At 40.3% G+C, this 23,184-nt stretch overlaps 1 protein-coding gene and 1 long non-coding RNA gene across 2 annotated transcripts in view; one reads left to right on the top strand and one right to left on the bottom strand.

The window, feature by feature from the left end:
• The window catches only part of CSMD1 (CUB and Sushi multiple domains 1), a 1,882,041-nt gene that overhangs the window by 1,556,648 nt on the left and 302,209 nt on the right, over window positions 1–23,184 (top strand). Inside the window, 3 exon segments of the mRNA XM_021075826.1 lie at window positions 2,581–2,769; window positions 10,801–10,970; window positions 15,711–15,867. Of these exon segments, the coding sequence (XP_020931485.1) occupies window positions 2,581–2,769; window positions 10,801–10,970; window positions 15,711–15,867 (516 nt within the window).
• LOC110257103 lies at window positions 8,632–18,668 on the bottom strand. The gene is made up of 3 exons (XR_002339327.1): window positions 18,582–18,668; window positions 9,053–9,172; window positions 8,632–8,977 (listed from the first exon to the last, which is right to left on the bottom strand). It is a non-coding gene; the product is annotated as an uncharacterized LOC110257103 (long non-coding RNA).

The raw sequence follows: 23,184 nt of genomic DNA, 5'->3' as shown, positions 1-23,184 counted from the left end.
AACCCTTCTAGGAGGAAGAAGGCTTCCACTGTATAAATAGGGAGAGGACCAAGGACTGACCAGTGTGTTCACACATGGAGGTCGTGGTAGCTCTGGTCAGGGCTGTTTGGAGGGAAGCCCAGGTTGGTAGGTTGAAGAGTGGCTTGGAAAAGACTTTGTGGAAACATCTCCTTTTAAAAGTGGGTGCTAAAGGTCACCGGAAACACGGTGTGGTGGCTGAGTGCCTGTGAGGTCATGAAAGTGTTTGTTGGTTGGTTGGTTTGGTTTGGGTATCGCATTCTGAAAATGGGCCCTGTAACACATGTTGTGTGCTCATGTGAGTGAGACAAGATAATTGATGAAGAAAGATAAAGAAAGTCCATTCTAAGGGCAAAATGTTTGAGTCGGAGGGAAGATGGAATGAATTTTTCTTCTATTGGATGAATACCTGGAAACACACACAGTGCAAACAAACAGTGTGTAATAGCCAGTAAAGGACAATTGATACAAGAACCTTTATATGACCTGATGTAGGAGGGTAGAACTAACACAACTATAATGTCAAAGGTTAGGTCAGGCTTCCTGTTCTAGTAGGAATCTTTCAGAGGACACCTTTCAAAATATGAAATAAAAATATATACAAACAGAGAACCATAAAATCACAGTGTTTCTCTGTATAATGCAGTAAATCTAGCATAAAATAATATCAAATTATTATCCTATTTGTGAAGAGTTTCCCATTGTTTTTAAAGAAATGAAAGCAAAGATATGATTTGAGTTGGGTACACAGTAGATACTTAGGAGGAAAATGACATCTGTTAGATGAAGATAAAGCTCCCCGGATTGTGGCAGTTCTTAGTATTTCCTAGAGAGTCTGCCATTATGTTTTGGTATGACAAATAAATAGTTGTTGAGTTAAATCATATAGTCTATTTTCTTTTCCTCACTGGGTCATGCTGAAAATAAGTCAAGTTAAGGAGTGTATTTCCAGAGTGGCCCAGAGTACTTTGAATATGTTTGGGATCCAGAGCAGATTTTTTACCCAGATGAAGAATGGGGCAGAAACAATGTAGAATGGAGCTCAGATGTTGGCCGATAAGTTGAATGAGATGAGGGAAAAATTGGGGCCAAGAGCTCTTCTTCATGTAGGTTTGGGATGCCAGTGACTAAACTCGTGGATGATGGGAAGAGAAAAGATGGATTAAAATTGAGAAATATTGAGCGCAAAAAGCAGGTTGGGTTTAATCTGTTCATTGAGAGTACAGAATCCACGCTTTAGAGTTTGAACCTGAAAGAAACTGGAAAGTTGGACATCAGAAAGTGGAGGCAATATTTTTTCAGAAAGAGGAGCACACTTTTCCCACCATCATATGAAAAACTGTTTTTTGCTCCCCCCCCCACTGTAACAATGCTCCTCCTTTAAATGACACTTTACCCTCTTTGAACCTCTTTCCACCATTCCAGTCCCTAGTGGTGTTCCCTTAGGCCTGTAGCTTGCCGTTTGTTACTGTTTGACTAAACACTGGTCATTACGTGCTGCGGAAGCTGTAAGAAGGAACAAGGAGGGACTGAAGGATTGACCTGCAAGACCATCAAAGTGCAATTGTGCTCATGTATCAAGACTCGGAAGAGTCGGCACTAAAAGAAAATCATGGACTTGGAGAAGAGACTTGTGGCTGCCTGATGGGAGGGGGAGGGAGTGGGAGGGATCGGGAGCTTGGGCTTATCAGACACAACTTAGAATAGATTTACAAGGAGATCCTGCTGAATAGCATTGAGAACTTTGTCTAGATACTCATGTTGCAACAGAAGAAAGGCTGGGGGAAAAATGTAATTGTAATGTATACGTGTAAGGATAACCTGACCCCCTTGCTGTACAGTGGGAAAAAAAAAAAAAAAAAAAAAGAATGAGACAAATACAAAGGTGGTTATTGGCACCTGGACCTTGGACGTTTGATCCCCAAATGAAGCAATATACCAAACATCATTCTTTCTTTGTCTTTCTTTTTCTTTTTCTTTTTTTTTTTTTACTAAATTTAGTACTTTCTGAGTAGTTTTCAGACATTTCTAGCAGTTTCCAGAATATTTTCCATTACATGTCAATAAACCATGGTTTTATAAATTGAAAAATAGAGAAATGTTTTTGCTCTTCCATACTGAGGAGTTATTTGGGGGGTGAAATTGGTTATGATAAGCTCTCCATCCTGTAACAAACAAACAAACAAACATACCTGGTGATACTGCTTTTAGTTGGTGTTTCATCAGGTTTTGTTTGTCCAAAACACCTTTAAGAAGAGCAGAGTAACTCATTTCAACAATTAGATGTATCACTAAAATAATTTCATACTGTTGAAGTGACCACTTTGAATGGATCATGTTATTACAATATTATGTATCTCTTTTTTTGGAAACTAATTCATTCCATTTTCCATGAGAGAACTTGTAGTACAAAATAAAAAAAAACCATAGGACAGTCACAGTAGAGTCTGGAAAAAATATATTGGTTTATTTTTAAAATAATAGCACTTTTTCTTCCTGCTAAATTGTTTTTGAGTGTTTGCCCAGGTCCCCACCAATGCACTCTGTCTCTCCATGTCCCAGAGTATGACCTTGAGCCCTGCGATGACCCCGGCGTGCCTGCCTTCAGCAGAAGAATCGGTTTCCACTTTGGAGTCGGGGACTCGCTGACGTTTTCCTGCTTCCCAGGGTATCGCTTAGAAGGTGCAACCAAGCTTACGTGCCTGGGTGGGGGCCGCCGTGTGTGGAGTGCACCTCTGCCAAGGTGTGTGGGTAGGTGGTCACACGCTTTCATTTCATTCATCCAGGGGGGCAGGGCTGGTGTGGTCAGGACACGGGGCCCAGTGGGGCAAGGCAAGGGGACAAAGCGCTGGACAGCAGCCACTCCTCTAGCCGGTGGGGGGTTGGGAACCGCCACCTCGGCAGCTGTCTCATGGATAAGCCAGCTCCTTTTTCACTCTAAAATTTCATGACTGAAGAAGAGTGAAACTAAAGCACGTGTCAAGCATATTTATGAAGAAAAAGGAAAAAAAAATATATGCATATACTATATATCTGGGACAAAAGGAAAAATAAAAGCTGGAAGCCACACTGTATTAACACAACCTTTGACAATTGTATTGCTTAAAAGCAGTGAGTATCACCTGTTATAATGATGGGGACAATTTTAAATAATCGTTCTGCTGTTTCTTTTCCTTTAACTCTGATTAGATGATTGTGGCATATTCACACTAAGTGGGCGTTGTAGAAATTTTATTGCTAAATTAGCCTTTTCACTGTGTTCTTGAGCAATTCAAGAGGGCATTCCAGAAAGTAATAGGAGTCTTTATTTAGGTACTTTGAAATGAGGTACTAGGCTAGGATGGTGAGATTAAGATGCCCAGTCAGTGGGGTTATAGCTATTGTTCATCCGAGCCTGTGCTTCTATAAGGAGTTTAGCAGAGAATTATGATGGCTCTGAGATGAAATATGGAATTTTGTCTGCACATCTGGAGCATCTGTTTATCAGCCCCAGAGGCAATGTCTGGTGCCTGCCACTCAGTCACATTGCTCAGCATGTGAAGGGTTTACAACCTGTCCTTTAAAGTTATAGAAAATGGCTAATGTCACAGCATTATGGCATTTGTCTAGAGATTAGCCATGCTTGCTTATTCACTCTCCAGCATCTGGCCCTGGCCCTCACATGAAGGCCACAGGGACCTCACACCTCTGTGGTCCCCTTTTACTTTGAGTCTCTCTCTGTGGCACTCCCTCACTTGCAGTGTGCACCCTTTCCACCAGGCTGACTCTTCCTTGTTTTTGAGCTCACCTCCTGTATGCCTCTCTACCCCCTCACTCACTCACTGGGCAGAGAGACCCTCCAGTAAAACCACTCTACTCCAGTAAACTCCCAATTCTGCCTCTCCTGTTAAGCTGACCTTCTTTTTTTCCAGGGGGTGCTGTCTTAGCCCTCAAATCCAGCACTGTGCCTTATCTGGTAGATGCTTGTCAAACTCGTATACATTCGTTCTCTCAGAATCTCCTGTCTTGATGTCAAAGTTTGATTCAGTAGCACTCTGTGTCTCTCTTTTGTCCTGTAAAATCACAGAAATAAGAGTAATCTCTCCATCGCCCGAAGTTGCAAATCCATCCCAAAGATCACAGGTGATCCTGGAGGAAGGCCAAGTGAATTATAAGCATGCTATTTTATCTTTTCCTAATAAACCTGATCGTAAATAGAACTTTTCGTGAGCACCTGGCCTGAGAACTCCCTTGATTTGCAGCCCTTGCTTTAAGAACTGTCCCTATTGTTATCAAGCCTCCTGATTTTTAGGGTTTTTAGGGTGGCAACTTCCTCAGCAAGAGTTTGAATCCAGATTAGTATGATAAGTAGGCAGATTGAGAGAGCATACATTTTCACCTCTATGTTACAATCAAGTAGTACATTAATATCCCCAGTAAAATATATATCACTACTGGATATTTATTAAGTCTCAGATCACATGGTTAGTGCTATGGATGTGGACCTCCAGTTTCCAGAGCTGTGAGAAGTAAATACTGTTCTTTAAGCCCCTGGTCTGCGTTCTGTTACATCAGCCGGTTCTGCGAAGACAGCCTCACAGGTTCATGCTTTTGTACAGAAGAATTAACTGAAAAATCAATTGACTCCTTTCTCTTCTGTTCATTTGATTTTAATTAGTTTAGTTCCATTACAAAACTCTAAATGACAATTCAATTTTAATTACAGTTTCAGGAGGTTCTTTATAAAAAAGAACAAATGATTCATTTAAAGGGAAATTATATTCATTGATCTTAAAGTCACTTTAAATGGATTGTTGAAAGAACTTTAAGATGATGCATTTAATTGCTCTAGAAATGGAGATTCACAATGGATATCCTAAAACAAGTTCAAAGAATTTTTGGAATTCTCATACTTAAGTTTTGTAGGTTTTTTAAGACCTGCTTTTTACTGTTCTTCTTATTTCACTCAGTTACCTCCTATGAGACAAAGTCCCAGGCTTCAGGGCACCTCCCTCAGTCTTTTTGATACATTTCAATTCTTTCATTTTAAAATCACATTGCACCCTTCTTTTTGCACTAGTAGATTTAACTTGAAACAAATTTAATAATGCTTCAGAAACAGGATGCCAAGGCAGGTGTTCATGTGCCATGGCAGGACATTTTGTGAAACATTCAGTTAAGATCAGAAGGAGTGTTTCCCACAATTGCTTCACGTTCCCGATCTTACTCTTTTGGAGTCAACATTCATATGTATTCCTCATGGATTATTTAATATCTGAAAGTATAGTTAACTATCAATATTGTATTTTGACAAATGTAGTGTAGTTATTACAGCTTCAGATACCAGACAACCTGAGGTTCAGATCACAGCTCTGCCAACCCCCACCTCCCATGTGATCTTGAGGAAGTTAACTAACCTGACTATGACTCAGTATCCTCATCTGTAAAATGGATTTTGTATTGATACCACCTCAATGGAATTGTTACATTTATTTAATGAAATAATAGTTGTAAAAAAACACTATGCAAGTGACAAATAGACCAAAAGAGAAACAGATTGCTGTACCCAGCTGGGCAAAGTGTTACTGCATTTTACTGGCCCTACAATTACTCATTTGATCTTTCAATAGGTTCCTCTAGCCTAGGAATTGTGGAATTTGTCTACATGTCCATTTTCACATTATTACACCCTTTTCTTTTAGTGCATGTCCTCTTTTCCAAGCTGCTATTGATCAGGATTCCTCAGTGCTACAGACTCTATAGGAACCTACCCTCCAGGCTCATTGACATCCATGCATGCCCACCATCTGGCCCAATCTGTGTTTGCAATCATACCTCCTACAAATGGCCCCTGCTGCATCTGTAAGGCCACCTGAACAGCCCACATGTCACACCTGAGACTTCACTATGTGTCCCAGCTCAGTGTGCCCCACCCACATCTCTCACCAGAACTTTGGTGTTGCCACCCTATTATGGAACCAAGTCAGGAATGAACCAAGGCCCTTAAGATCAAATGGCTGATCACACTGAGCCTTTGAAACATCATATTTTCTTATTGATCTGGACATAAAGTCAGAAAACAGCTCCAACATCAACCATACATGTTCTTCAGAACAGTGTCAAGTAAAAATAACTACCTAAAGTTGAGGAAAGATGTAGAAGTCAAGATTTAAAAATAAAAGTAATTATATGATGATCTACATGAAAATCTTTGAAGACTATAAGTAGAAATAAAATACTAGTAATGCATATCATGTGGATATATTACATAAAACAATGTACTAAAATAGAATTTAGAATTTTTTTGAATGGGTGTACAAAGTTTTTATTCTCTACAAGCAGAGGAAACTCCGAATGAATGATTTTCTTTTAAGACCTGGATTGTATACTCTAGAGTAATGAATTCTAACCTTCCATATTTAAGTGCATTTGCTGAGTATGTTTAGGTTCGCTTATAGACATATGGTAAGTGAATAAATTGTTATTGCATATCCATTTAGAAATTTTACTTACATCTCAGGTTATGAGAAATAGCTGCTCTAACACTAGTTGGGGTTTTGTTTCCCAGGCAAGTATGAAGTGAGATGAAGGAATGCGGTAATTGGTATTTTCCTCATCTTTCTAGGACATCAAGCAATGATACTGCTTGTCTGCAAAGAACTATCATTACAACTGGCTGCTTAATCTCCCCACTCGTTATTTCTATGTAGAGTAAGCTTGTACTTAATTAGTACCACTTATTACATATCTGCTTTTTAAAGAAATCCCAGAACCCAAACCCTCATAAAAAGACTTGTAAAATTACATCTTCAGATTTGATAAATTTTTTCTTCCCATGTATCCAAATGTGAAGTCCTTCCTTCTACCTTCTAATCCTACCTTTTTGTTGTGTTGTGACTTGTATGGGTGATGTCCTAAATGCTAATGTGAAAACAAATAGAACCTCAGTTAATTGGTAACCTATCCGGATAACAGTCCCTAAAATATACTCTCTTCTACAACAAACATTTACTAGACTAGTTTCATTATTAATAATTATGAATAATATTATGAATTATTAATCATAAAGTGTATTCATCATTAATTAGGGTTTTGGGGAAGTCCACAATTCTATTCTTAGGCAAGTAGAGGTCATGTACAATCAATAATGGATCTGTACTTGTTGTGTGACATTGGGAAAAGCACTTGTTTTTCAAACTAGTCTTTGCTAGTCTTTCCTTATTTGTAAAATGGGGTTTATTGACTAATAAGATAAGGCTGTTGTATGAACTATAAGAGTGAATATAAGCAATGAACTTAGAAAGTTGTGTGACTCACTACACCATGAGCAAAGCTTACACATCAGCCTTATCCTGATAGACTAAGTGTACCTTTAAAAAAAGGATATAGGAGTTCCCTTTGTGGTGCACTGGAAATGAATCCAACTAGGAACCATGCGGTTGCAGGTTCGATCCCTGGCTTCACTCAGTGGGTTAAGAATCCGGCATTGCCGTGAGATGTGGTATAGGTCACAGACACAGCTCAGATCTGGCAATACTGTGATCCTGTCATAGGCTGGAAGCAACAGCTCTGATTAGTCCAATTCAGTTATAAATAAAAATTTCCTAGCCTAGAAACCTCCATATGCAGCAGGTGTGGCCCTATAAAGACAAAAGACAAAAAAAATTTTTAAATAAAAAAAAAAAAGATACACTCTAGACTAGAAAACTCTGTGTGGCAAGTGTATCCAGGAGAAGAAAGGAATAGAAACACAGTGGTGAGTATACCGAGGAAAGGAATCCACCCATGAGCAGAACTGGAGACCAGCCTGCAAGATCAAGAGCAGAACCTTCAGGGCAGACAGAGGTGAAGTCCCACTGCCTCAGGAGGAGAAGGTGCTCCTGCACCTGGATCTCTGGGCTGGAACCCATCGGAGAGCCCTTCCCATGGAGCACCCGCTAATGACCCCTGTGGACTCCTTGTAGACAATTTTCACAGTTACTTTCCCAGAGTGGCAAAGCTCTCATTCCATGTTTTGTGTTCAACCTGCTATGGACTTACCACTTGTCCAGTTAATTACCCTCTGTGTCTTTCAGCCCTCCCTTCATCCCCTTGACTTCACTCAGTCAAGAAAGAAGACCACCCATTTTTTCATGACCAGATGGTAACTAGAGGGTGGCCCAGGAACCTCATGATCCATTCGATCCCCTGCCCACCTCAAAGGATGTTCGACCCAAGCCTGCCTGCACTTCATACTGGACGTTCAGTGACACAGTACATAATGGGCCTGATGTGGTCAACTACACAGTAACACAGACACACACAACTGGTTACCGTAACCATAAAAGTATTCCTTCCAAGTTTTCCTCAGGCTAAAAATGGTGTATTTGCCACTATATCAATATTTGTTACATCCACAACAGCAAGTTTTTTTCAAACTTATAAAGAAATAGATAAAAGAGCTAAATTTGATTTTTTTTGGGGGGGTGGTTTTTTAGAGCTGCACCCATGGCATATGGAAGTTCCCAGGCTAGGGGTCAAATTGGAGCTATAGCCGCTGGCCCACACCATAGCCAAAGTGATGCCAGATCCAAGCCTTGTCTGTGACCTTTACCACAGCCCTTTGCAATGCTGGATCCTTAATTCACTGTATGAGGCCCAGGATCAAACTCGCATCCTCATGGATACTAGTCGGGTTCATTTCTGCTGAGCCACAATGAGAACTCCTAAATTTGATTTTTAAATGGTTTTGTTTATTGATGACTGTCCAATTCAGTTATAAATAAAAATTCCTAATATTTGTGATAGGTTCCATATTCTGGTTATCAGAATTCTATGAGCTTCTTCTCTTATTCTCTTTGTGTCCATTGTCTTTAAAGAGTTTGAAACCGCACCCCCCACCACCACCGTTGTTCCATCCAGAGAGAAGCCAGAGGGGGATTCTTGCTGTATTGATGTTCTTTTCACTTAGTTTGGGTTTTGTGTTTGAAACACCATCTCTCTAGGAAAGAGAAAAGGTAAAAGAATATGCAACAAAGCCCATGAATTATTAGCATTTCTCAAGGAGATTACTTACCTAAAATGCTTGTTGAATTTAACAGTTGAAGCCATGTATCTTCGATCTCAGGATTCCTGAAAAATCATGAGATTTCTGACATGGAAGGACGTCCACATTATTCAAAGACCACATCACAGCCTGAGCAGGAATGAAAGTATAAACAGAGCCTGAAAGAGCCACCACTTCCCTTTCTCACCATAAAAATGATTCTTAAAAAGTATGATTATAATTCACATACAAATATGTGAATATATCACAGTAGTAACTATAGCTATAATTTTTTAAATTATTGTTATAAAATCCAGTTGACTGGTTCCCTGTGCTTCTTTCTCAGTACCTTCTCTCCCATTCCCTTCAAACCTGCCTTCAGTCCTTATGGAAGGAAAGATGAGGCACAGGTGGACCAGGTGCTCCCATGTTTTCCTCCCTGATTTTCTCCCTGATCTGCTATGTGAGGACATCCTGAGACCCAGGGGACAAGCCATCACAAGCTGGTCCTGGATCTCAGCTCCTTCCTTCTGTCCAGTATGCTGGGGACATGGCTAATGAGGCCACTGATTCCACTGCTTGTCAGAGGAGTCAGGGTGTCAGAGAGATGGAGAGTTAGACAACCTGCACACAGGGCGCTCCTGCCAAAGTTGTATAATTCCTGGAGCAACCCCCTAAACTGATCTCCACCCACTGGGTTCAAAATGCACACATTTTACTGATCTTCAGTTTTCAGCTGGATCATTACTCTTCACACTCATACCTTTGTTGAAGTTTTAAAAATCACCGTGCTTGACACAGTGTGGCCAATAAATTATTTTGTGCAGAATCACATGGAACACTCTTGTCACACACACACAGACACACAAAGTGTCTTAGACATATACAATACACACAGACACATGCACACACAGACAGATACACATAGAGACATGTACACACAGAGATGTGCACATACACCCACAGGTACACACACATCACCCACATGCACTCGTACACACACAGAAACTTTATTATTTTATGATGGTTTTGGACTCATGGAATTTTAGAGCTTAACCTAACTCACTCACTTTCAGAGGTGAGGAAACTGGTGCTGAGATTTTAGGTGACCTTCCCCGAGTTAGCAGAAAGTAGAGCTATATTTATTTCCGTTTTTTACCCTGCTTAAAGGTTGTTTTATGAAAGTTTGGATCTAGAGGTGAATTTCCTTCTCCTTTCATCAGGGAAAGGGGAGGAGGACACATTTGCTACCACCAGCAGGGCTTCTGTCCCAAGACAGGCAGACGAACCAGTGCTGTGGCACCATAGGACCGTGGGTGATTCAGTGCTTTGGTCCATCATTGGAATCCCCTTTAAAGGCACCCAGAGTGATGGCACAGACACCAGCACAGGAAAACTGCATCAGTATCACTGTCGAGTCAGCATCTTGGAACTGGCGGGGTTGGTTTTTGAGGCAGAAATGGGCACGAACTGGTGGCCCCCCAGCGATACAGGCAGGTGCTTGGGAACATCTGTTCTATTCTAGAACTCTCTGTAGGATAAGCACAGGATGCAGTCCATGAAAAGAACTGAGAAAATATTGAAAATTGAATGAGTGGGGGTATCTTTCCTGTCCTATTGACAAAACAGTAAAAAGCCACTAATCTATAAAAACTAGTGTATTAATAGCAGACACACATTGAGAGAAGAGAGGGTTGTCATGATTTTAAAAGTTTTTATTTATTATAATCAGTAATTCCACTTTTGAATCCTCTTTTTTAATATCCTATTTATTTTAGCTGAATGTGGAGCAAGTGTCAAAGGAAATGAAGGAACATTACTGTCTCCAAATTTCCCGTCAAATTATGATAATAACCATGAGTGTATCTATAGAATTGAAACAGAAGCTGGCAAGGGGATTCATCTCAGAGCGCGGAGCTTCCAGCTATTTGAAGGAGATGTTCTAAAGGTAAAAAGAATCTTCCTTAGTAGGACTCCATCTTTCCTTCTCAAGGAATAGATACAATATCTATGTACATAGATATACATATATATGTATATAAACATATCTTTATATATACACAGTTTTTTCCCAATTTATTGATTGAACTGGTTTGAGAAGGTAGCCTATAGTATCACATGTATATGGATCCTGAAATATCTGTCTATAATCCCGGATCTAGCACATATTAGTTGTTGCCTTAGGCATAATTGTTTAACACTTTTAAGCCTTACTTTTCCTGTATGTGAAAACAGGCAATGGTATCTACTTTTTGTGATATTTTGAGGATTAAATATAATATAGATAGATGTTTCTAGCATTGTGTGTAGCACATAATAGTAATTATAAAAGCTTTCAGGACCCCAAAACCAGCCCTTTCTCCAGTCCCTCTTGATTTATAAATGTGATCGGGACATTCAGAGCCAGGAGGATGTTGATGTGCTTTGCCCAGTCAGTGTTGCTGGACCACAAAGCCAGGCTTACTTGGAGAAGCCAAGTCAGGAGGAGACAGAATCTCACCCAGACAGTCTGGAGCTGTGGACCCCCAGGTGTGCTTCGCACAGAACCAGCAGCAAGGGTCAGTACAGTTAGAGGATTCGAAGCATCAGCACACCAGGGAACTGCTTTGGGTGGGGGGGACTTCAGGACCCTGCATGCCGCTCACATGCTAGATGGACCCCAGCAAAGCTGGCAGAGCACACGGATTCCAGACTGGATCTAAAGATCTCAGCTCCAACTGCCTCCAAGCCCCTAAGGTTTCTGAAATAATTTCCACCTTTCCTGTCCCTTTTTCAGGGAACTGGGGACTTTCTTGGGTCGAGGGGCTGAGAGTTGGCACTTGTAGCTTGAGCCTCGGCACCTTGAAAGAGCATGGCTTTGGGTATCACCCAGCCATCCATCTGCTCATTCCAGGGGGAAGTAAGCTGTGTGTCCAGGCCACAGGGCGTCTCTCTCCTCATCCCCTTTCTAAAGTTCTAGGGTTCTTCAGTCACACGTGCATCCACACGGACGCACGCAGTGCTTATCTCAGATGCAGTAACTCCACTCCCTCGAAGCTGTGACCTCTGAGGAGCCCTGCAGAGAGCCTGCTGAGAGGAGTACTTCAGCGCCCTCCAGCCTTGTCCTCCGTCAGCACTATGGGTAAAGGACGGTCCCTGGCAGGTTCTACCCAACCTCATTGCACATTATGTGCACAGCTCAGAAGAAGCTTCCAGACTCAAGTGCTTACTTTCTCCAAGTCCACCCTTGACTCTGGCTCAATGTCCTCAACTTAGAAAAGCGGATTTATTCTAGCTGTTCTTTCCTTGTCACAGTCTTTTGAAAACTCATGCTGTCAGTATGACTCATGCAATTATGACATGATTTGATTTTCAGGTAGAAAACGAGTGCATTCTCACTCATCTGAAAAGATTTAAAGTTGCATTTTATGATGAAATTTGAGATTTTTTTGTAGAACTGTTTTCTGAATTCTTTGGTAACCTCAAAGTTAGAAGTCAGTAAGCCTTTCAAGCAAAGTTTTATGGAACAATTAACTGTACTTAGGTGCAGGTGAGTGATTAGAGATATTGCATTAAACATAAACTGATAAATATTATTGGAATGGAAGGAAGCACATAAGGTTCATTTCTGATTGCATGCCGCTTAAACTTGTTGATTATAACAAAAAGTCAAAAAAAACTTGCTTACCACATTTAATTGCAGAGAGACTGTCAATCATTTGAAATGCTTAAATGTTTTGCAGGTATTTATTTTATTGAATATGCTAATAAATATCTCAGTGTTAAAAATATTTCAAGTGGGATTATCTTTTTTTTTTTCTTTTTAGGGCCATGCACCCATGGCATATGGAAGTTCCCAGGCTAGGGGCTGACTCAGAGCTACAGCTGCTGGCCTACTCCACAGCCATAGGACCTCTTTGGGATCTGAGTGACGTCTTTGACCTATACCACAGCTCACAGCAACGCCAGATCCTTAACCCACTGAATGAGGCCAGGGATGGAACCCACATCCTCATGGATCCTAGTCAGGTTCATTACTGCTGAGCCACAACGGGAACTACACGGTGAGGTTATCTTAATGCCCAGGCATCAATGCTGCTTACATTGCCCCTACATACACGGTATGATCAGATAATGAAGACCACAGTTTATGCACAGGCCCTCCCACACACATAAACATGGTTTTCTTGTTTCACATGGGAAAACTGTGTAAGAGAAATATAGCTCTGAGGAAAATGTCATGCAAGAAATATAAATAGAAGGTGAAGTTAATTTTGGAAACAGAGCCCTAGGGAATTTAGCTCCTGTACAACCGGGAAAGATGGCCTCTGTCCTTCCACATTGTCACTCCCATGTGATGGTTTCTAACAGGGGATCATCTACTCCCTGGCTGCTGTACATGCACGTGTGGCATCGCTGACAAGCCAAGCTCCGAGGAGGGTCTGTAGTGCAAACAGCTACAACCCTGAACCAGCACAAGACTTCAGGGCTGTTCTCTAAAGGTTGATTCTAGCTGCTTGTAGCAAGGAAACATTCGTAGGTGTTGCACTGAAGTAAAATCACTTGTTACTAATTTAACCAGAATTAAAAGTCAAGCCTTTTGACTTCCAGTACTGTCTGGGTTGTCATTTGTGGACTTGTGCAACTTGTGCCCAGATTTTCAACTTGAGAGAGCTGATAGCATCACGCTCCATGCTGGCCAGTTCCTTCTTCATTCTGAGACGTCTGCTGTCAAGCCCAGTGCTAACTGCTGGTGATGCAGATAAACATGACAGAGTCACTGTTCTGAAGAAGTGTGTGGTTCAGTGCAGCACCAATTCACTTTTAGTGACTGTAGCTGTGAGGACCCTGTGGGCTGAGCACTGCCTGTAGAATTTATTATATCTGAGAAGCGCACAGACGAGCCGCGACCGTGGGCGTGACGACCAAGGGTGCTTCAGAGCTTTGAAGACCGATCCTCTGTGTGTGTTTATTTGCTTTAATGCCCCCTCATCCCCACGGCTTTCTATGAATCACAGGGAATTACATGGCATATGCTGTGACCTACGACCTTGCCGAAGAGGCCTGGAGCTTTATTTTTGAGCCAGAATCCTCTGGATTTAAAACTCTTTATAATCTGGATGTCAGAAACCTCACTATGTGGAATGAATCTATGTTAAGCCAGTGATTTATCCAGCCACAGCCTGTTGCTAGCTGCCGTGAGACATTATAGGGTATTTGCTTCTCCTACAAGAGTATACGCGTCTGTCATTGAAATGAAATCAAATCATGATCCATAAAATGAGTTCTTCTAAAATGTCTCTCTCCCTTTAGGAGTGTATGAGTTTGTGTGTTAAGTCCATCAAGTGGCTGAAGAGAGATAGGAGAAGAAAAGGAAGAAGAAATCTGTGTGAGAAGGGAAAGTGAGGGAAATGAGCAGATCTGGGGGAGGCCACCAAGGACTCCAGTAACCTTTATTTGGTTAAGAGACCTTTTATCGAGAAACACTGGATGTTCTCCAAAATGATGTGATACTTTTTCACTCCCTCTCTGTGAGCCCCCGACCGTAGCAGTGATTCCTTGCCACAGACCATGACAGTGGTTCAGAGAGGCCACCATCCTGACCTCACCTCCCAGGCTTGACGGCTCACGGGACTGTGCAGGGTCTCGATGCAGGTCCCCTAGGGTGTGAGGACCACATGCTCCAGCATTAGCACAGCTGATGCAAGACAGCCTCTTAACGGAGACATGCGGCCTGAGCCTCCCCTCCCAGGGAGGCCACCTAGGCAAAGCCAGGGAAGGCATCCCCACCAGTGCTATCCACTCAGAGCCCAGCTCTGTGCACTTGCCTCCCAAGTACCCAGGGTCATCACCCAGACTGTACCACCTACGAGGACAGAGTCAAACACAAAGGGTCTCAGAGCAAGATAGCACATCTCAGTGATACTTGGACTCGATGGGATTCCTTCATTACAACCGATTCAAAACAGAAGTTGCCACAGGCTCAGAGACAACACAACATGACAAGTGCCTGTACAGATGGCAGAGGAGACCTGCACGCTGAGCACGGCCTTTCAGCTGCTGAGGGTGGATAACAAGGAAAGAGAAACGCTAGGTCAGGGAACTGGGAAATGCAAATGCATAAGCATTTCATTTGACATAAACACAGAGGAATCTCAAAGTGAAGAAGATAAAATGATCTGGACACAGATGGAAACTTTCATCTGTAGTGTTAATGGTAGAAATAAAACTTAAGGAAAAAGGTCGTTTAGCAGTGTCATCCATACAGTTTCCTATAAACTGTGCAACTTTTTAAAGGACTATATAAAATTGTATCTTTGAAAATTTGGATTTCTTATGAAAATTGCTGACATAAAAAGAGAACTAGGAGTTCCCGTCGTGGGGCTGCAGAAATGAATCCGACTAGGAATCATGAGGTTGTGGGTTTGATCCCTGGCCTCGCTCAGTAGGTTAAAGATCCCACATTTCCATGAGCTGTGGTATAGGTCGCAGATGTGGCTCAGATCTGATGTCGCAGTGGTTCTGGGGTAGGCTGGCAGCTGTAGCTCCGATTCGACCCCTGGCTTGGGAACCTCCATATGCCACAAGTGCAGCCCTAAAAAGCAAAAAAAAAAAAAAAAAAAAAAAAAAAAAAAAGAGAGAGAGAGTGAGAGACAGAGACAGAGAGAAAGAGAACTAAGTGATAAGAGGACTTGTGAATTCTCCCTAGGTTTATGATGGAAAAGACAGCTCCTCACGTCCACTGGGGGCCTTCACGAGAAATGAGCTGGTGGGGCTGATCTTGAACAGCACCTCCAACCACCTGTGGCTGGAATTCAACTCCAATGGATCTGACACTGACCAAGGCTTCCAGCTTACCTACACAAGTAAGTCCTATGTGACCTCATCCATTCATTTTGCTGTCTTTTCTCAGGATACCTCTGTACTTGGCTGATAACAATAAATTTTAAATGTTGATTTTTTTCCCTAGTCCCCCTCCTGTGTTTTAGATTGTTGTTTAATTCTGTGCTCTGTTGAGCAGGTAGTAAATTTAGACACATTACCAGAAGCAATAGTTTGAAACATATTTATGTTGAAGTATTTATAGTTTCATAACATGGCTATACCTAAAAAGAAAATCTCATGCCATTTAAGCGGTATTAAGCTTAAAATTATTGATTGTGATATAGTGCACATTGACAAAAATTCATAGACATGTATATGAAAGATTTAGAATGAATGTTTGGTTAACTAATAGTAATAGCCTTTGAATGCTTACAACACATCAATATTTTTCTGTTATATCTGCATATCCATCTATATATACATATGTGTATTAGATTCATGTGTGTATAAGATAATCATTTATATGCATAAATACATACATGCACACGTGCATGTGCGTGCGTGTGTGTGTGTGTGTGTGTGTGAACCCTCTGTGGTAAACTCTTTCTTCATCACAGCTAATTTCCTAATGAGAAAACTAAACACAAATGATCTGAGTATGTGTCCAAGATACCAGGTGTATGAGCTGGTGGTACCAGATTTGATCGGTAGCTCCCAGTTTTAAGCAGTGTTCTTAGTGCTCCCCTATGAATATAATCACTATAAATCAATATGGACAATGCCTTTTTTTAAAGGAAAAGATGAATATGAAGAAGACAAAGGATGGGAAAATAAAGGGTGAGAAGAAATCATGCCTTCACAAAGAGAAATTAAAAGTGATAACCACCATATCTAGCATTTTTTAGTTCTGAAAAAATAAAGTTAAAAAATGTAGCTATTTGGTATGGATAACTAATTTAAATTATATAATAAATTATCTAAAATGCTTAAAATATACAAGACAGTCTAATCCTTCACCAACCCAACGGTGAAAAATTTTTATGATACCACATTACCAAGACTAGGAAGTTTTAAATTTAGGGTTTTTGAGCATGAAACTATGTTAGTGATTATCAAAATTGATTCCTTCATTTGACAGATAAGCAAATGAAGGCCTGAAAAAGGTAGTAATTATCTAAGACACAAAGCTCACCCAGGTGTCTTAAAGGAAGATTAATTGCCTCGAATTCCCTTGGTAGGTGAAATTGCAGTTGAAGACTTATAAGCCTTTTGGCAAAAATAGAACTACAATAGTGCCAACATGGTAAGAAAACCAATGTTTCCCTTTCATGAAAATAATCATTTAAAAGATTCCATAAGTAGAAAGCATATGAATTATATTGTATGTAAGTAAATTAGTAGTAATTACATTATAAATTAAATTTATAGTTATGTTTTATTTACTAGAATTCTACTTTTCAGAATGTCAAGCTCTAAAAAGTTTCTAAGAGTTATTGTAAAACCAGTTTGCTTGGCTTGCAGATAAAATGTGAACCGTCTTGACCTCTTTGTTTTTCTTCTACTATGGATTTCCATCATATGCTCATCTTTTTTTATTACTTGGATATGTCAACCTCCACTTCCCAGCTCTTACACTGGTCTTACAGTCTTAGAGGAACATGGATACTTGATTAGGAAATAATTTGAAAACTCTTTGGATAATTGAGTTTACTGTCATTCAAGGGGAGTTACAGGCACACCCTGGTTGTTCCTCCATCTCTCTCTTGCTTTATCTTATCTGACACATCCTTCTTCTGACAATGGTTTGTCAGCAAAGAGCTTAAACCTTTGCCTGGGGGACTCCACTCTGTTCTGTTCCATGACCTCATCCTCCGTGCCACCCCAGGTGTGGAGGTTTCTAAGCTTACCTGCTTCAGAGGAAAGATACCGTGTTATACTTGTATGTTACATCTCATCACTTTCTCAACCCTCATTACTGCTTCCTGTCTCCACCTAAGGATTTCCAAGGAGAGCAGTTGTTGGTTTATGAGCACTCACTCCTACATTCTCACGTGCAAAAGACACCTGGGGCAAGTTCAAGCCTCCTGGAATTTATAACCACCAGATTTATCACTGAGGTGGGGGTTACTGAACTCCTTCCAGAATTCTGACTCCCCTTATCTTCCACTGGCAGTTAAGAAAGTCCATATGCCCCCCAAAACAAAAACAAACAAAACATTTGAGTGTGAGCCACATGGGATATACTTTTATGCATGATAGATTCACTTTGCTGTACATCTGGAACTAATACAACATTTTAAGTCAGCTATACACCAATAAAATTAAATAAAATTTAAAAGATTCAGGGAGCTCTTGTCGTGGCTCAGTGGTTAACGAATCCGACTAGAAACCATGAGGCTGTGGGTTCTATCCCTGGCCTTGCTTGGTGGGTTAAGGATCTGGCATTGCCGTGAGCTGTGGTGTAGGTTGCAGACTCAGCTCAGATCCTGCACTGCTATGGCTCTGGCGTAGGCCAGTGGCTACAGCTCCGATTAGACCCCTAGCCTGGGAACGCTCACATGCCGTGGGAGCGGCCCTAGAAAAGGCAAAAAGACAAAAAATAAAATAAAATAATTCAAAAAAAACACATGTGAGTGTGAAACCACTCTTCAGATAAGACTGAATCCAGCTAACACTCAGACGGGACTTGAAGCCACTACCCCTGACTTGGAAGGGAGAGGACTCAAACTCACCATTTTTAATTAAAACCTCTCACCTGGTGTCAGGACTTACAGAAGCTCAAGTTCTTTTATCTCCTTGCAGAAGAAATTCAGTGTGAGAGCAAGGCAATAGGCACAGTCGGAGTTTAGTGGCACAGGACTCCAAGTGAGAGATACAAGCAGGCAGGCAAAGGAGCACAGCCCTAGGAACAATGAGGGTCACGTTTTTATAATCAAGGTAAAAGTGGGAGGGGAGAAGTCCATCTTATTCCTCATTTTGGGAAAGACATCAAGGCTTACATCATAAATTCCTCCTTTGACCCTATATGGTCTACCTGGCACTGTCATGGCACTACTTAAACCATTTGTATATTAGTAAAAGGGTAGTAACATACTAAAATGCAGGAATTCAGCTCAGGTTTTGGTATCATGTCCCCTTTCACCTAATTTCTTTCCCCTTTCCCTTGTATTTCTGTCTTGGTCACATAGAGAAACGCTACTCTTTAAGGACCCCTAACTCTCTGACTTGATGTAATAAGATTCAGACCCCATATCTGTCATCTTGTGTTTTAACGATCAGGGTTTGTGACTTGAATGTACCTGGTCTTCCTTCAAGATAGATTAGATTGTTGCTAGGTTACTGGATTCTTTTCTTGAGTGGCCATTAGCTTTACCACATTCTCCCAAACTCCCTTAAATTTCCCTTTCAGTCTTTACCCCCTAGTGGGATTTCCAAACTAATTATCCTACTCTATCCCTCTCAACTGGATTGAAATTAGAGGTTGTAGACTTCATCTGTGCATCGTGCCCACCTTCCCTCATCAAGAGGAGTTGCTTCAGTGTGATGATTGCCACTCTGTGTTTCTCCACAGCGTCCTCCAGACTTTTGGGTCTTTGCTGCTCCCCCCATTTCTCTGAGTAACTTTGAGGAAGCTTGAAGCTATGGATCTATTTAGGAGCACTTTCCAATTATCTGGACTTTATTAATTTTTTAACCTAGCAGCACAAACTTTCTAAAAGTGGGAGAAAGAAATACTGGTGATGACTAGTATTTATTTAGCTCTTAGTATAATCATTTCGATGGGAGGAACTATCTTTTCTGCTATTCTTTGCCTTCTTTGTCTCTATTGACAATAACATAGATGCTTTCCCACGTACAAGTCATATCTCCAGGATTGTCCTGGAACTGAACACATGGCCAGATGGGAAAAGATACCTGTAATATAGAATTGACGGTGCTGATGGCTATAATCAAAATATTATTAACTTCACATTAACTTCTTAGGTTGAAACCACTAAGTAATTAAGTTTAAGAAATCCCAAGCTCTCACAATGTGATTGAATACCTGAATCAAGTTTTCATCTCTAAAAGATGGTTTGGAAATAATGAATGCTTATAAAATGTCTTGAGAAAATTATTAAAGCTTAAGACTATTTAAAGACACTTTCAACTATTTTCAAAAGACTTTTGTAATTGCCTCTTGCTAGTTAATTGCATTACTTAAGGAAACATTCATATTTAAATGTTTCAAATCCATAATTAATCTACACACAAGTGGATTAGAAAATGTCAACAGAGAGTAAATATATAGCTTAATAAACATCCCGAAGCTTTTCAAATGAGTACAAATCATGTTTGTATATCCTTTAATATTCAAAACATACTCCCCAATTCCACCTAATTTACCATCTTTTCAATTCTGGGTTTTGGTCAATCGTTCTTTTACTCTTCTTCGTAAGTTAGAAACTGAGTCTCCAGATTTTTTTTTTATTAAATTACAGTTGATTTACAATTTCTGCCAATTTCTGCTGTATAGCAAAGTGACCCAGTCATACATATACACATTCTTTGTGTCATATTATCTCCCATCACAGTCTATCCCAAGACACTGGATATATATAGTTCCCGCTCTATACAATAGGACCTCATTGCTTATCCAATTCTAACTGTAATAGTTTACATCTACTAACCCCAAATTCCCAGTCCATCCCACTCCCTCCCCCTTGGCAACCAAAAGTCTGTTCTGTGTGTCTGTGAGTCTGTTTCTGTTTTGTAGATAGGTTCATTTGTTCCACATTTGCTATTTCACACATAAGTGATATCATATGATATTTGTCTTTCTCTGACTTACTCACTTAGTATGAGAATCTCTAGTTGTATCTATGTTGCTAAAAATGGCATTAATTCATTCTTTTTATGGCTGAGTAGTGTTCCATTGTGTATATGCACCACATCTTAATCCTTTCATGTGTTGATGCACATTTAAGTTGTTTCCATGTCTTGGCTATTGTGAATAGTGCTGCAGTGAACATAGGGGTGCATGTATCTTTTTGAATGAAAGTTTTGTCTGGATATATGCTTAGGAGTGGGATTGTTGGATTGATAGTTCTATATTCAGTTTTATGAGCAACACTGCTTTCCATATTGGTTGTACCAATTTACATTCCCACCAAACCAACAGTGTTGGAGAGTTCCCTTTTCTCCACACCCTCTCCAGCATTTGTTTTTGTACAAGTCTCCAAATCTTTAAGTGGTTGATGAAGCTGTCACATCTGGAGTGTTACATCTGGGACCCAAATTCAGGTCTTCTAAATGAAAGCCAGAATTTTTGATGAACTTATGAACTTAATTGCAAATATTTTAGATGATCCCACTTTGATGAGTTACACATTTATTGACTGATATTTATAGATCAGTAAATACATTGGCAAGGAAGAAAAGCCAGGCATATTTGGGACGAGTAGGAATAAATGTATTAGTAGCCATTGATTAAGCAATGCTGGTTTCTGAGTAGTAGGTTAGAGCATCATACAACTGAGAAATTTACCTTCACTAAAGAACACTGCTTTTTATTACAGATTTGTTTATTTTCATAGCAGATGACAGTCTTCTGATCCTATAATTATGTCAAATGGAAGAATAACCCATAAGCTCTTTTAGATCAGGGACTGTGGGTCTTCTTTTTTTATCCCCCTCTGTGCCTTGCACAGATATTTGATCTCTAATATGAACAGCTTAAATTGGATCATCGTTATTCAAGCTATATTCCAGGGAGCCCCAGAATCTGCAGAGTTGTCTAAGGGTACTAGGAGTTTCACCTTAGTCAACAAAAAACTTTTTTTTTTTTTTTTTTTTTTTTTTTGCTTTCTCCCAGTGATTGCAGAGCTTTTCAAGTATCAGGAAAAATCATATGGACAATGGATTGCAATGTCTTGTAGATATTTCAGCAAATATTTTTACAGAAAAGGAGTTCTGAAAATTAAAAAAAAAAATCTCTGTTGAATTCAGAATTCTTAAAAATACATATATTGACTCTTTTAGAGTTCCACGAGGGTGTTCCCAGAATAGTCACTCTTCAGAAACAGTTTCCCATAGGACTTTTTGCATTGTATACTCTTACTGTTTTAAACAGAGAGGAGCAAACAAACCATCAGTCATGATTCAACAAACATTCTTGCTATCTGGGGATGTCAGGTAAAAGAACTGTATTTTAGACCAGCTTCTCTGGGCTGTCATGTTGGGTCTCATTTTATGATTAATCGATGGCTGTACATGTATTACCTGTGTACTGAATGTTTGGCACTATGCTGATATGGAGGAGGAAAAGCCGTGATTCCTGTTCAGAGATAATTGGCTTGGGATAGACATAGGGAGCACTTGTGAAACACTGTGATGTGGTTATAGTATCATAGTCTCAACTATGGGATGGATCAGCAGGTGGTGGTATAGGAGTCTGTTCATGGCCCTTATTGACATCAACCAATACACAATTAACCCATAAAATAGTTCATCTTTTATTGTGTTTGACCCCTAACGGAAATGTTTATATTTGACCCTTAATACATTTCATCTTTACATGTGTTTGTTCTTTTTCTCCAAATAAACAATAGCTCCTTGATGATAACATGTGATCATCTTCTTGTACCCTAAGCTTTAGAAATATATGATACATGGCACATTCATATATATTTATATTATGATGATAGCAAATATGATTTTCCAGAGCAGTGAGAGATTATCAAAAGCTGGAATCATCCTTGAAGGCTCTAAATTTTCTTTCCCTCCAGCTCGATGCCGTTTGCCTCATTCCTTATGGTTGTGTTTAAATACTGTTTCCTAGAGAATGGCTGCTCTGCTGTCCAGTTTCCTGAACCAGAATCACCTGCCCCTCCAACATCCCCCAGATCCCTTATATGTTGTCTCCACTTCCGTTGTTTTCATCAGTAAAAGGTGAGGTTCTCAAGAGGAGGGACCTTAACTTGGTCAAATGCGTATCTCATACCTGGTCACTTAAATGGTAGTTAACTGAGTTGACCTGGGTTTGCAGAAAGGAGATGGATCTGAGTAAAGAAGTGGAGAGTCAGTTGTGATCTTCAAGCTCAGGAGATATTAAAGTCTAATAGAATGGAAGGTGCATTATGAGGAGAAAAGGGAAAATAAAATGAGCCCTTGAACCTGACTATGGAAGCTTTGAAAGCCAGTCAGTGGTATCCGTCAACATTAAGGAAAATATTGATAGTGTTGGAGGAATGAAATTCATGGCAGTCTAGGATTGAAAGATAAACTGACAGTGGTATAAATGTCAGTTCTTAGAGGGTGATAACTTTCTTTGCAGTTGCCACCCATGAGTGCCCTGAGAATAAAGGAGAAAAACTGCT

Source organism: Sus scrofa, chromosome 15 (genome assembly GCF_000003025.6).
Source record: "Sus scrofa isolate TJ Tabasco breed Duroc chromosome 15, Sscrofa11.1, whole genome shotgun sequence".
Lineage (NCBI taxonomy): Eukaryota > Metazoa > Chordata > Mammalia > Artiodactyla > Suidae > Sus > Sus scrofa.
Note: the sequence above shows the minus strand (reverse complement) of the source record. Positions and strands in the feature narration are given on the sequence as shown.